Source organism: Myotis nattereri, assembly GCF_964212035.1.
Source record: "Myotis nattereri genome assembly, chromosome: 17".
NCBI classification, from domain to species: Eukaryota; Metazoa; Chordata; class Mammalia; order Chiroptera; family Vespertilionidae; genus Myotis; species Myotis nattereri.
The window spans coordinates 43,060,396-43,076,464 of record NC_138092.1 but is presented as its reverse complement, the minus strand read 5'-3'; the positions used below and the strand labels follow the sequence as shown (position 1 = coordinate 43,076,464).

At 38.6% G+C, this 16,069-nt stretch overlaps 1 protein-coding gene across 2 annotated transcripts in view; it reads left to right on the top strand.

Moving 5' to 3' along the window:
- ST18 (ST18 C2H2C-type zinc finger transcription factor) overlaps positions 1-16,069 on the top strand; it is a 226,966-nt gene that overhangs the window by 196,519 nt on the left and 14,378 nt on the right. For both annotated transcript variants that reach the window (XM_081111232.1, XM_081111231.1), the window contains 6 exons: positions 7,810-7,925; positions 10,089-10,151; positions 10,975-11,043; positions 14,109-14,171; positions 14,272-14,352; positions 15,521-15,742. In XM_081111232.1, the coding sequence (XP_080967358.1) occupies positions 7,810-7,925; positions 10,089-10,151; positions 10,975-11,043; positions 14,109-14,171; positions 14,272-14,352; positions 15,521-15,742 (614 nt within the window). The remainder of the gene's footprint in view (positions 1-7,809; positions 7,926-10,088; positions 10,152-10,974; positions 11,044-14,108; positions 14,172-14,271; positions 14,353-15,520; positions 15,743-16,069) is intronic.

The window sequence follows — 16,069 nt, the reverse complement described above, 5'->3', positions numbered from 1 at the left end:
AGATGATACATCATTCTGTGCCTTGTTTTAGATTTTGGTAGAGTGTTAACTTAGAATTTCAGAGGAAATTTATAAATAAATCCAACCTTTCCTGTTACTTGCCTAAAATAATATTAAATTTTTTTGTTTTGTTAATCATCACGTGAGGATATTTTCCCATTGATTTTGAGAGAGTGGAAGGGCGAGGGAGAGACACACACACAGAGAAAAACATCAATTTGAGAGAGATGCATCGATTGGTTGCCTCCCACATTGGGGATGGAGCCTAGAACCAGGTATGTGCCCTTGACCAAATTCGAACCTGAGACCCTTCAGTCCACAGGCCAATGCTCTATCCCTGGAGCCAAACCAGCTAGGGCTATTGTTGTGAATTTTATCTCCATTATGGCTACAATTGTGTGAACTGGGCGAGAGATTATATTACCTATGCCTTCATATACAGCCGCCTGTATTATGAGTTCTTTCTGAGCCAGAAAATAGAAGATAAAACCAATTCAGGGACAAATAGGAGTCGTGTCAAATGTATTTCCTTGGTTTTGTGAAGGAACTGTGTTAGCACCACTATGTGCAGTCCGCCTTGCGGAGTCACCCAACTCCAGATGGAAAAATTCAGAAAAAAGTTACGTTGTTGCTGACGTGTGCTATGTACTTAAACCAATGATTGAATGTGCGCTGAACACAGAGACATTTTTTTCCTTGTCGTTAGTCCCTAAATAATATAGTATCACCACTATGTCCATTGCACTTATATTGTGTAAGGCATGATAAGTAATCTAGAGATGATTTGAAGTATACAGGAGGATGTGTGTAGGTTACATGCAAATACCTCAAGTGTCCATGGATTTTGGTATTTGAGGGGGTCCTGAAGACCCCAAGGAACAGCTGTATGGAGTCATTGGGTCACATGCTGGGTGACAGAGTTGTCTCAATCCCAAAGTCAAGAAGATGCATTCACGTACTTGGTTATCTTAGAGGCGCTTTTACGCCTGCAAGCCAGATGTCGTGACTGTGCAGGAGTTCCTGTAGCCTTCATCTCCCTAGTCTGAGCCACCTGGCTTGGCCTCATTAGCATGACTTAGTGTCATTCAAAAGAATTCATGGCCGGACCCCTCTGTGGTTTAGACTCTACATCACTGCAAATGTGACCCTAATTGCTACAGTAAGCGATTCTCGTTTGCTTGTTTGTCAGGAAAGTTATAGATACTTGCGTTTACATGTTTAAAGAACTGAAGTAGCCATTCTCTTTGGAAGTGTGCACCATCTTTTCCAGGTTTTTGAAGTCCAGAGACTTTAGGGGAAGAGTAATTTCATTTTAGCATATGCTTTAACATCTCAGAGCATAAGTCAATATAAACAGTAGTGATCTCAGATGGGGTTGTTTGCAATCCCTCTCTCCCCTCTCTCCCTGCCTCCCTCCCTCCCTCCCTCTCTCCTCTCCCTCCCTCCCTCTCTCCTTCTCTCCCTTCCTCCCTGAAGCACATGTTCACTGGCAGTATTATCTCTATGTCTAAGGTAGGCCCAGTACCATTCTCCCACCACATATGTGCTCAATGTAGCTGGAGGACTGACTTAACAAATCCCGCTGATAAATGGAGCAGGAGCGGGCACACAAAGTAGAAAGGAAAGGCCAACCCTATGTGTCATGGCTGGGGACGGGTTCCTGGGAGTCCCGAGGACCCAAGGCACGCTCTGTGTCACCAGCACACACACCATCCCGGGAGTGGAGAGGGAAATTGATACAGCAGCTGCTTCCGATGAGATTCTGTCATGCTGGACGTAGTCACTTTATTATGCCTGCCTTTTAAAAACGTATCTAGAATGTTGAGGGATGGTCTTAGTTCATCTATCCTAATTGTCTTTTAGAAGAACAGTTTCTTAAAATAATATATATTTGACTTTACTAAATATAAAACCGACACATACAAAGTATAAAAAGCTGGTTTACCGTAAGCGATGACCACAAACTGACAAACATGTGCTCCTTCCGCCCACCACATTCCACCCACCCCCTACCCCGCCACTTCAGGCTCCTGTCTGTTTTTATAACCCAGAAATCTGCTGAAATTCATATTAACTGATCAAGCATAGTCATGATGAGATCAAGATTGTTGATTCAATCCCACTTCATACAAGTCAGCTTTAGAAAAAGGGGGGGGGGGCTCCAATTCCCCAGCCTTCTGAGTCTCCAGCCAGTCAATTGCTGATGGGATTGTGGCCTATCCCACCCCCGCCACTAATGGGAATCCTAGTCCACGTTATAAGATCTGTTGCTGGGGGTTCAGTAAAAGCCGTATGTCACATGAAGGACAGTGCTTTGCAAAGTCAGCATAACTGCGTTCTAATTCTTGGATGAATCCTGCTGGGATAAAGCCCACCATGTGTGCAAGTGTCTCAAGGCCATGTGCAGGGGGCACTCAGGCTTTCTGGCCTCATCGTTGTGACCGTGCGGTAATGGGCCATGGTCAGTGTTCGCCGGACATCCTTCTATTCCTTCAGAGTCAGACAAACGGATCCAGTCCTGAGTTAATGAAGTACATGTCAGTGGGCTCTCACGTCCATTTAGGGTCTTGTGTTGGACATTGGTTATAATTCTGTGCCCTCCGCAACAATGCCAACACTGTACCTTTAATATGCTGAGAAATTCCTCCCATTTGGGGGTCTAATTAGTGCCTAAGGAACCTTGTTGGCTACACTTTTATCACTCAGCCAGAGTGAGATCTTATAACAAATAGCTTATGTTTACTTTCCAAGCTCATTTTTTGCATAATTCCCCCAAAATATGGATTCACCTTGGCAGCTTTTATAATTCAATAGAAATATGTTCTTACCAAATGCTTATATATACTAGTATATGTGAGTATGTTTTATTTTCTGGCAAATTCATGGGGAAAAATGGATTTGTTTAGATTCTTGCTCTTTTCGGATGGTGTACTTACTCCAGGTCTGATAGTACAGATTTTTACTTCTACAGTTTGCAACCTAAATAATCTAAAATCTGGAATTTAGAAAGTATGTGGAGATTCAATGTCATTAAGAAGAACAAAAAGGGCCCTGACTGGTTTGGCTCAGTGGATAGAGCGTCCACCTGCGAACTGAAGGGTCCCAGGTTCGATTCTGGTCAAGGGCATATACCTTGGTTGCGGGCACATCCCCAGTGGGGGGTGTGCAGGAGGCAGCTTGTCGATGTTTCTCTCTCATCGATGTTTCTAACACTTTATCCCTCTCCCTTCCTCTCTGTAAAATATCAATAAAATTTATATATATAAAAAAGAAGAACAAAAAGGAATTTGAAGATGCTAAGTGAGTTCTTAGAGTCAAAGTGCTTGCCTAGGTTTGAGTTGACAAAACAGTTTTTAAGCTTAATGCTTATCACTGCAGTTATCTGACATGGGTGACCCACTGCTTGGGGGAGCTACAGCCAGTGGGGACGGGCAGGAGAAAGAGTGCTCTGGATCACCTTAGCCCCCAGCACACGCTCTCACCTTTTGTTCTTTGTTCCTTCACCTGTGACAAGGTAATCAACTAATAGAGAGTATTGTTCACATCCTGTTCTGAATCTTGAAAATGAGAAGTGAGATACTTAATAGGTATTATTTTGAAAAAGTAGATTGCATTCAATGTCCTCCTTGGGAAGGTATCAGAGGGATACCATGTTCAGTAAAAATAAAGATATCTTTATACTGAGATCTGTATACTGAGAAGCAGGATTATTATCAATGTTTTAGAGGAGAAAATTGAAGCTCAAGGAGGGAAAGGTGTTGATCCTTGGTCATGCAGAAATTAAGTAATGGGCTGGGCTTCCCTAATGTGAAGAAAAGGGAGAAGAGAGAAAATAGAGAGAAACAAAAGAAAAAAAATACACCAAAAAAAAAAAAAATGGAGACAACTAGGGAATATTGAAAAAAATTAGAAAGGAAAGAAAAAAGAGAATAACGAAGAAACAGTATGTGGCAAGGTTGGTGGAGGCAACCGTGGTCTACAGTGCTTCTCAGAATAGCGGGATCCAGAACTATAGTATGTGACCACACAAGTTACAGGGACTGGTCCACGCTTGTCATTTTCAGTGAGCTTCACTGGCGTGGCTGCACACGGCCCAGTGATATACTGAAGACCACCTTGTGGTCTGTTCCTGCTCCCGTACCCCCGTCCCTCCTGTTGCCACCTCCGTCACCTCCCTACCCCCACCTCACATGACACACATACATCTACACACAGGCAACCAGAAATTGAGCGATTATTTCTAATTCATTGTTATCTAGCTCATATGCACAACAGTTGCTTAATTTTGGTGGCAATTTTCAGAAAATATTGTCTGTCTCTCTCAGTGAAATAGCCTGTCCAGATGCCCCCTAAAAAATTCCTGAATCTGGAAAAAACTCAAAATATCTCAGAAGGAAAGTGCTGAGAAATAACTACGGCTGTCAGTTTCATTCAACTGTCAGTTCTCCAACAATTTCAGGGCTTAAAATGTTAAAAGTGCCAGATGCTATTATCTGTTATTCATGTTACCATTATGTTCTGGTCTTTACTAAAATCCATATAAACGTCCATCTGTACATTAAAGGAATCTCGTTGCATCCAGGCCCTCTCTAAACACAGACGTATATGCCATGTTCTTTCTTACATAGCCATAGTATAAAAATATTAACTTCAAAATATTCATTTAAAAATAATATTATTTTATTTAATGATATTTTATATATAAAAAAATTCTTATATATTCTTATAACTTATTTTTTTTACTTAGTCCTATTTAGGAATTTATCCAATATAAAATGCTTCTGTAACAAATGAAGAATTTTCTTAGTGATGGCCATCTGTATTTGAATATCTATGTTCTCTGCAAGTGTTTTAAGGCCAATATGCTGAGCAAAGAAAATGAAGAAAACAATTATTTTATAATGAAACTAGAGGCCCAGTGCACGAGATTCGTGCATGTGGGGGGAGGGTCCCTCGGCCTGGCCTGCATCCTCTTGGGGGATGTCCGACTGACGGCTTAGGCCAGTCCCCCCGGAGAGCAGGCCTAAGCCATCAGTTGGACATCCTTAGCGCTGCTGCGGAGGCGGGAGAGGCTCCCACCACCACCGCTGCTCTCACCAGCCATGAGCCCAGCTTCTGGCTGAACGGTGCTCCTCCTGTGAGAATGCACTGACCACCAGGGGCAGCTCCTGTGTTGAGCATCTGCCCCCTGGTGGTCAGTGTGCATCATAGCGACTGGTCGTTCCACCATTCAGTTGATTTGCATATTAGCTTTTTATTATGTAGGATTGCATACATAAGAGTCCACAGTTTTTAACAGAAGTTACAAAATATTTAAAAAAGGTCATGCCCAATAAAATTGTCTATTAAAGCATTACCACATATTACTATACCAAATGAAATATCATATATTCTGCAAGCATTATTTTGTATGCATTTTAGTCAAACAACTTAAACTTTCATAACTGGTCATTTCTTTCAAAGGCCCCTATTTCCTTGCTTTCTATAATGCACAGATTGAGCAGTTGAACAACGAATAACCTTTACATGTTCATCTATAACTGTTCATACCTTCTTAGAGATTCTTTGTTCTTCATCATAAAAAATATAATAAGATGGCTTTTTAGTTTATGCTACTTTTGTGAACTTCACTATCTACACAGAAAAACAACGACTGTTCTACATTGAGACTTAATACTGAACTTAACATTTGTATCTGTTTTCCAAAAGCCAAGACATTTATAAATTATAGTAGAAAATACTAGCTAGGCTGAATCCAGATAACACTAAATGGAGTGGATGGTGGTATTATTAGGCTTTACATCTTATAATTAGGACTTGCTTCACTTTAGGCACCCACATTATAAAACTTGAAAAGTATACTAATAAGCATCATTCATCTATTTTGCTTCCATGAAAGCAGCCAGTAAAATAGCACTTCTCTTTGTATCTGAGTAGGCAAGTATTATCAAGTACCTATTTCTCTTTCATTTTCAAGGGTTTATTATTCTCTGCTGCTATTTTCAAACATTCATCAATAAAATAAGATGGGCCCTGACGGGTTTGGCTCAGTGGATGGAGCATCGGCCTGTGGACTGAAGGGTCCCGGCTTCAAGTCCAGTCCGAGCACATGCCCAGGTTGCGGGCTCGATCCCCAGTGTGGGGTGTGCTGGAGGCGGCCAATCAGTGATTCTCTCTCATCATTGATGTTTCTCTCTCTCTCTCTCTCTCTCTCTCTCTCTCTCTCTTTCTTTCACTCTCTGAAATCAATAAAAATATATTAAAAATAAAATAAAATAAAATGGAACACTTAACACTATAAATAATATATAGAAAAATTATATCAACACAGGTTTTATTAATTTAATCTGATGATAATATAACTTGAGATAGTTTCCCAATGTATTTACACTATATGGGCTTGTGTAAATTAATTGATTGAATTGTTATCTAAGTAATTAATGAAAGAAATTGCATTTGCCTTTATAACTGAGATCAAGGTTTAGTATTTTTCTTTAGTTGGAAATATTCAGGTATTTTGCTTTTCCGTTGCTTTTTAATGTAGACTAAGGTTATTAAATTTGTATTTTACCATTGCATTTTTATATCCACTTGATTTAAATGAGATTTACCTAAAAATTTTAAATTGCTTTATCACCTTACTTATATCAGTACTTTTGAGAATTAGAATACAGTTTTCTGTATTAGTTCATATGAATTTAATATTAAATCCAGAAAATATTTACCAGATATAAACTAAATGATGAACTAATTATGTGACTGAAGAAAAGGATCATTAGTTTCCTGTAACATAATATATCAGATGGTAAATAAGTGATTTGAAAGGATTAATGAGTCTTATGAAATAAAGGTCAGTCTTAAGCTTAAAAGAAGGGCATGAAAATTAGAGATAACTCAACAAGAAATTCCATTCAATAAGTAAAAGCGTACCAATTTAGAAAGAAAAAAAAAAGTAACTAAGGTAACTTAAGAAAAAATAGCAAGTGCTGTAATAATTAAAGCGATGATCCAGAAAAATCAAACTAAATACCTAGACATTGTAGACTTGGTTATTATTTATTTATTTATTTGTTAATCCTCACCTGAGGATATTTTTTCCATTGATTTTTAGGGAAGGTAGGAGAGGGAAAGATAGAGAGAAACATTGATGTTAAAGAACACATCGATTGGTTGCCTTCTGCACAAACCCCAACCAGGGCCCTGACTGGTCGGAACTTGCAACTGAGGTATGTGTCCTTGACCAGAATTGAACCCGGGACCCTTTGGTCCGAAGGCCAACACTTTATCCACTGAGCCAAACCAACTAGGGCAGTTATTATATATTTAAACAAATAATTTAAATCTTAGTTAGTTATTTGTATATTAGAAAGAACATTCTGTTAACTTAAATTTACTTATTCCTTTTCAGATTTAAACTTTTTGTGATTTACTTTTGCAATATTTCTTCTGTTTTACCAATGACTTCTGTGTACATAAGAACTAGCCCTATGTTCTCTAGGCAATGTCCATCATACAATAAAACCTGAACTCTATTAGAATAGTAACTTAATTATTTGGCTCAACAAATGCCCCTGGAATTATATTTGCCAAAATGTGAAAATTTTAAAGGTATCCCCATGAATTATAATTTCTCATTCCTCATACTCATTATCTTATTTATTTTGTGCACAAACCCTAGAGGAATTTCAGCTAAGTCTTCAAGCCAAAACTCACATTTGACCCTGAGGACTTCAAATACAGCTGTCTTTCCAGGGTTCCCTAATGCCCTCTGTGCTTCTGTTTCTTGTCTTTTTTTCTTTTTTTCTCCAGAAAGACCCAGTGAACTCTCTAGAAAATTTAGAGGAAAAGAAGTTTCCTGGCGAGGCCTCCATGCCAAGCCCTAAACCCAAGCTCCATGCAAGAGATCTCAAAAAAGAACTAATCACGTAAGTGATCCAACATGGCATACTCTGCGAGACTCTGGAAATAAGGTACTCAAGGTCGTATATTTTGAGTAATAATATCCCGGCTTATATAGTTGATTTTACGAATGTTATAGGGCAATTTCAACCATCCAATAGTTAGATATTCTACATGGACCTACACATATGCACAGAACTAAGAGGATTATGAAGAAAAAAGAAACACCAACAACCCATTTACTTGGCATGATCTTATGCTAAAAGAATTAAAAATCTATTTTTTTTTAAAAAAAAACCAACATAAAGCCAATAGAAATGTTTATGTTTTGATCAGAAATTCTTAATCTGATATCCATCAACTCCAAAAAACCCAAGTCAGGGTGTCTACAAACCTTTTTGAACTTAATGCAAATTGCTATTTGGGTAAGACAGTTCATCGTTTTCATCACATTCTCAAAGGACAGAAAAATGAAGTGTGATTATTTTTTAATGGGTACTTTTTACTGATACAAAAGTAAACAAACAAGGAAGGGTTTTTAAAAGACGTTGAACAATTTTTGGAATATATTTATGAATTCCTAGAAAATGATCTCTAGGGACCTCATGGGACTCACCACACTTTACACACAGGTGAGTGCTTTAGTGGATACCTCTTATATTTATGGGTTGACATTCTGGTTTTGTGAAAATCTCACTACTTTACAGTTCCACCCTGTCCTTCTTATGTTTTATGTTTCTAACACATAAATAAATGTACCTCAATTACTTCCCAAAAGTTGTTTGAAATAGGATTTTTTGATGTTGTTGATTAGCATAAATTTGCTTAGAGTTGGAATGCCACTTATTGAGGGAACTAGCTAGTTTCCTCTCTCTAATTTTGATACTTCCACTTGCAAACCTTCTCAGCATACTGGCAAATGTTATTGTGTAGGATTTTTCAATGAAGATTTGTAGTTAAAGCCAGCTGTCAGAATCTGAAACATAAGCGTTTCCCACTGCAACACTGCCCCCAATTCTTTATTTTTAAACTCTTCATACCACCAAACATGAAAATTAATCAGTAGATAAGTGCACAATTTATTATTATATTTACTAAGTATTTATAGCTGACTTGTTTAAAAATTATTAGTACGTCGTTACCTATCTTCGGCAGTATTAACAGTAGTAATTTAAAAATAGAAATAGGAAATAAAGTAAATGCAATGCTGTTTTGAACAGTACGTGGCGATGTATTTCCAAAGTGGGAATTAACAGATCATTGTAACAAGTCTTTCACTCTCTGATAAACCATTTGTATAATGTTCAGAAAAGACTGCTTCTCCATTTGGGGGGAGAATGTCACCTGCAAGATAACTCAGCTCAAATGTTAGTGATTGTTCATTTTTTCTTTGCTTGTTTACATATGCTATAGCTGGACACAGAACTGCTCAGAATAATGCACCTGTTAGCTTATTTTCAAAACACACAGAAGAGGCCCAGAATGTGACTAGCTTCTGAGATAAAATCAAGTCTCTGATCTTGCCAGGCGCCCTATTGTTTAGGTTTATTTTTAATTAGCAATTGCTTTGTTGGGTTCAAGACTTGAATAAAAGTGATTTCGAGCTTTTTAACTAAACTTCTTACCTATTTCGGAACTGTCAGCAACTTTGTCAACTATTAATGTCAGTTTACATTTCAGTCACATGTAGTATTTTCAAAGATTTTTTTCTTTTTTCAGATGATTTAAAAAATGTTTATGAAATTACTATGTTGCCTGGTCTCTTAAAAACTAACAAAAATTCCTTTCTGAAATCTGTTATATAATTGGTGATGGTATTCCTAAGAGACACTATCATTGCAAAGCATGGGTTTACAATCATTATTTTTATAACCCACATTTTCAAAGAAATAAAACATCATTGATTGTTGACTCACATCATCACTAGAACATGTATTTTAGCATCACTTTCCTACATTATTTGAATCAGAGAATTGGATGTGATGCTGAGAGCTGATAAGAGCATGCCAGTTTTCTTTTCGCGAGTCCACTCGTTCTTCTGTAGCATAGATCCTTAGGTCACTAGCTTCTGCAGGTCCTATACTGTGTAACTGACCTTGAAAAGAGAAGCTACCTTATAACAAACCAGACAAAGCAAGTGAAGCAATAAAATGCACTTGACACTAATGATAGATTTTTTGTCGGTCCAGCTGTCCAACGCCAGGATGTGATGGCAGTGGCCACGTCACCGGAAACTATGCATCCCATCGCAGGTACCTCGTTTTATCACCTGGTTCTGATTTAAATACTAATTCTCGCCCATTCTAGAACGATATCTTGATCATGAATTAGAGCGTAAGTTAGTTGGTTTGTGTATGTGTGTGTGTGTTGGGGGTGGTGGTGGTGGTGGTGGTGGTGGTGGTTTGTTTTTCATAAATAAAGCTCAGTTAAATCTTTAGTTTTTTCACTTACGTAGTATAGATATCATGATTTTGGTTAAAAATGGTTTTCTGCTCCTGTAGTCCAGGCTACAAAGTGAGAGTTTATGTCAGGGCTTTGGTTGTATCTAGCTTTTGGATTCAGGTAAAACAAAGGTTAGACAACAGAGTGACTGGGGTTGACCGCTTAGCTGTGGATGTGGCATCCCCAGTCCTGGGCTTGTAACAAGTCAAGGTGTTAAAGGTGAAACTGACAAAAGGCTTTGCTTCACCTTTGCGCTCACCTTCTTCATTGATTTGCTTGCCCTTTGGGTGCTGATTTGAACCTGTCAGCCACCATCCTTTGGTGATGCCGTGGGCATGGACTCCTTGTCAGTAATGATTCTATCACTGAATTCTAGAATTGCGGAGTGTCACTGGGTTAAAGCCCTTCATGTGATAAATAGCAAACCCAACTCTATCAGAACTAATTGAGGAGTCCATGAGCCCAACCTGGCTAGAGTAACAAACCCAGATTCAAACCTAATTATTTTTTTTTTTCAATCCCCAGTCATCAGAAAATTTAACAGATATTCACAGTCTCAGGATGCCATTTGAGTCAGATTTGTGTATGTCAGTGTTCTGTGTTTTGTTTTTTGTTTTTCTCACCCCTTTTTAGTGTTTCTGGATGTCCTTTAGCCGATAAGACGCTTAAGTCCCTCATGGCTGCTAACTCTCAGGAGCTTAAGTAAGTGTGGAAGCGTGAACTCCGTGCCCTGTGCCCGCTGTGCTGGGACTCTGCTCACCCAGGACCAGCGTGGCCACTGACAAGCAGTGAACGGTGCCTCCGTGAATGATAACCAGCACACTCTTTCACCAAAATGTTCAAATGACTAAACCCAAATCACTGTAAGCTAATTATTTTGCTTGCTTTGGGAGTTTTGATTTTTATAATAATTTTTAAAGCAGTGATGTAATAGTATAAGAATACTTTTTTCCCCCTGTTAACGTCAGAATTTATATAATAAATCAGACTTCTGAAGGTGTGGCAAACAATTTGCATCATCTGATTTTAAGAAAGCTGCATCATATTTTTCTTTGTGGGCCTTTTGAATCATCTAACTGCCTTTCACTTTTGGGTGCTAGACACATTTGGCTCATTTTTACCTAGTTTTAAAAAATCTCAGTCATATTAATTTTTACTTATTGATTTTATTTTCTCCATTCATATCTTCTTTTTAAAAATATATTTTTATTGATTTCAGAGAGGAAGGGAGAGGGAGAGAGAGAAACATTAATTATGAGAGAATCATTGATTGGCTGCCTCCTGCACGCCCCTTACTGGGGATCGAGCTCGAAACCTGGGGAAAGTGCCCTGACTGGGAGTCCATTAGTGACCTCCTGGTTCATAGGTCAATGCTCGACCACTGAGCCACTCCGGCCAGACTCTTATCTTCTTTTATTCCAAAGTTCTCACTTGTTTATTTTCATATCTTGTTATATTACATGTAGAATAATTAAAAGTAATGATCCACCTATACCCTTTAAAAATATAATAGGGCCTATATTTTTAAAAGACAAAGGAATAATATTAAACAAAATTAATGAACTTTACTTGAAAATAATAATATTTTAGGAAAAATGAGTGTTATTAGGTTTAATGATAAAACACTATTTATATAAATAGTAGAATCAACATTTGGTATCTAAACCACAGGTAAAATTTCAGATATTAAATGTTCTTAATTTTTTTTAGTATTTCCATTTTCTAATTTGTTCTAAAATTTTATCTAAAAATTACAGAAGATAAGTATGTGAAAAAAGATGGAATATTAAATAGATATAACATGCAGAATTTTAGTACCAGAAAGAGTAAAGGGAACTACACAATAAACAACTTTTCTCATTTTCAAAGTGTAAACTACAATCGATTGTGTTGGTGTAGGTTCTGGAGATTGTTTTATTGACTGCCACTTTCGCAGACTGAAACATAAGAATGCTAACTAAAAACTAATAAGAGATTGAAAAGAGAGAAGTGCCAGGCATACTTACTCTTATTTCATCTTACTCAGCACTTACTTATTCAGTCTTATAGACTTGCTCTAAACTTCCACATTGCCATGCCTTCATAGTAACTGTCGGTTCTCTTAAGTAATTTCTCTAAACATTATTTCTAGGGAAAAAATGTCGGTAGTACATTTAAAACATGTAGGTTGACAGGTCTTATAGCAACCTCCAGTACTTAGGTCTTATACAGTCATCTAATAAGTGACAATTTTGGATCTTTTCTGTACATAGAGGAAAAAGAGACATTTCATTGACTTCTTCTTTGGAGACTCAAGAAGAACTCCAGAGCAAGGTCACTTGACACAGATTTTTCTATAATTGCAATATGCGACTAAGCCAGTAAAATATTAATAGAAAAAGACTGGCATTTAACCCTTTCCTACAAAATAGGAGACATATTATATCTGAAAATGGTTGATTAGAGATTCAATGCATAAATATGATTTCACTCATATGCAGCTTATAAAACTGAAAATAGAAAATGAACAAGACAAACAAAAATTCATAGACACTGACAACAATAAGGTGGCTACCAGAAGGAAGGGAGGGAGGGAAGGGGAGGAAGGGGCAAATATATGGTGATGGGAGGAGATTTGACTTTGGGTGGTAAGCACACAATGCAATATATAGATGATGCATTATAGAATTGTACACTTGAAACCGATATAGTTTTATTAATCAAGGTCATCCCAATAAATTTAATTTAAAAAATAAGTAAAAAATAAAAGACTCAATGCAGATTTCTCTGGTTGGCTTGAAGAGATGGATGCTGATTTTATATTTCATTTGGAAAAAGCAGTTACTCCTATTTGCTGCCTCAGGATTGAATATAAAAACATTTTCATGAAAGTTCAGTGGGTTCAAGTTTAAGAAAAGGGGAGGTATTCACAGTTTCCTTTTGGGTATTATTTTTCTCAAACTTGTGTTTGGGTAGAAATCTGAACCATTGTGAGCATATAACTGAAATAATAAAGATAATTTCTTCAAGAAAATTTTAAAAATCAAGCATTTTATGTCAGTCGGTGTGTATCTATTAGTATTTGGGATTTTTAAAAAGGCAAAAGGGAGAGAAGCAGTATAAACTGTATTCAAGTGTATTTTGAAACCTAATTCTAATTAGTGTTCCAAGCAGAATTGGGTTTTTCCTCCTCTTTCACCCTCCTCATTCCAAATTTAATGGTTGACGGTCAATAATAGTTATTGGTAGATTTTCCAAAAGGCCATTTAAGTTGGACCATGAGGCCGAACAGACCAGGTGCAAATGACTTAGCTCCTTTGGCAACCATATTAATGTGCCAAGTCTCTGGAATCCGCATAGAACACTGTTGTTCACCTGAACTCCTTGGGTTGTTATGGTAGTGGAGCGTATCACAGAGAATAAATTACGCTCTAAAACAATTTGGGAAACTGTTTTTCTTAAGTGAAAGATAAGAATCTTGCATGATGTAGACAGAAGCCCAGCAGTAAGTTGTGGGTCAAATTTTAGGTTCCTTCCCAAACAAGTTTTTAAGAAAAGAAAAGAAAAAAGAATGTAGGATAACTAATATAGACTATTAAGCCTAACACACAGGAGTCACATAGCTTAACAAATTTTTAAAATGGATTCTTAGCCAAAAACTAATTTTATTTAAGCAACACGGGCCCCACCAAAAGCTGCTCATTCTGTTGAGTTCTGTTTGCATGTGTCATGACCCCCCTCCCTCCACCACAGCCACGTGGCCAGCGCTCTGTTCCTGTGTTTTCCAGGTGTCCGACCCCAGGTTGTGATGGTTCGGGGCACGTGACTGGAAACTATGCTTCCCACAGAAGGTAGGATTGACCCATTTCTGAGAAATGAAATCAGTGTCAGCAGCGGTGGCCATGGAGCTGACATGGTCTGGTTTTGTTCTCTGTTGGGTCTATATTTTAGTTTGTCCGGCTGCCCTCGTGCCAGGAAAGGTGGTGTCAAAATGACTGCTACGAAGGAAGAGAAAGAAGACCCTGAACTCAAGTAAGTGTGACAGCCGAGGCCGCAGCAGCAGCAGGGCCAGAAGTAGCTTGGGGGTCCAATGGGCGGGACCCTCGTGGTGGTGCCAGTGGGCGCTGCTTGCATCTCACGCACAGGGATCCTTGAGGCAGCTGTCAATGTTCGGATGTTTGAGAAAAATTTTCCATTCATAGCTGTGTTTCCACAGATGATGATACTATAAAGTTAGAAGGAGGGGACCATACTTCTTCCAGTTGTTTTAAAGGAAAGCAGCATTCTGCAAGCACTACAGAACAGCAAATCGGCAGCATCCCCCCCCCCCGCCCCCAAGCTTTAATTTTGCTTAAGGCGAATTTTTACCTAAATTAAAGTCCCTCCTCTGAGACATATGCTACCAAGGCTAGGATGACATATAAAAATATAGATGTAGGAATTAAAAAAAATTTTTAATTGATTTCAGAGAGGAAGGGAGAGGGGGAGAGAGAAATAGAAACATCAATGATGAGAGAGAATCATTGATTGGCTACCTTCTACATGCCCCACATTGTGGATCAAGCCCGTAACCCAGGGAATGTGCCCTGACGGGGAATCGAACCATGACCTCCCGGTTCATAGGTTGATGCTCAACCACTGAGCCACACCAGCTGGGCTAGATGTAGAATTTTAAATTGCTTGCTCTACAGCATTTCTAAGTATAATATTTAGGTATTTGGACACCAGAATTCCTGTTCTATGAGCAATGTGCTATGTAATGTAGGACAAGGTAGCTAACATTTTGCACCCGTGGCCTTTGCCGGCAACAGGGCTCACCTGGTTGGTTAGGGCTAAAAAGTGTGGGTCTGAACTGGACTCCACTTCTTGTCAAATGGATGACAAGTTTCCGAAGCTTGATAAGCCTCATTTTTCCCACCTGTAAAATGGGATAATAACACTCTCTGCCCATTAGATTTTCAGTGAAGATGACAGGAGATAACGTGTGAAAATTGCTTAGCCCAGAGCCCACGGGCCATTACTACTGCCAGAACCACGTTATTTTGCTAGCTGTATTGGCATCTTTTAAAGTCTACAATCTCACCATTTGCCTTCTGGATAGTGTGGAACCGCCACTACCTTCTTGTTCACTCAGTTACTGCATGTCATGTGAGTTGTCCATTCTCTCCCAGCTGGTAACATCTCTGCTGTGTCCCTCTAGATGTCCTGTGATAGGGTGTGACGGCCAAGGTCACATATCAGGTAAATACACATCCCATCGCACAGCTTCTGGCTGTCCCCTGGCTGCCAAGAGACAGAAGGAGAACCCTCTCCATGGGGCCCCCCTCTCCTGGAAACTGAACAAACAAGAACTTCCACACTGTCCCCTGCCAGGCTGCAATGGGCTGGGCCATGTAAATAATGTTTTTGTCACCCACAGAAGGTAACCTTTATTCTCTTTTTGTTGTGTTGTTGTGATTATTTGTCACCTGGGGGGCTTTGTGGGTGGGTGGAGCCCTCCGCAGGGTCACACGTTGTTATAGCATTTAAGATGTGATGACAATGAGTGTGGTCAGAGAGCTGACGACTTTGAAGAATCAAACCTATTTTCCCTATTTCTGAAAATTTACTACACTATTTACAAGTGTTCTAGAAATGGTGCCTTTGTCTTTTATATACTAAAATATTGCTTATGCTGCTATTTTTTTTAATGGTTCAGTCTTTTAAGGGTTCACTTTAGTTCCAAGAGGTAATATCTACTCTATTATGT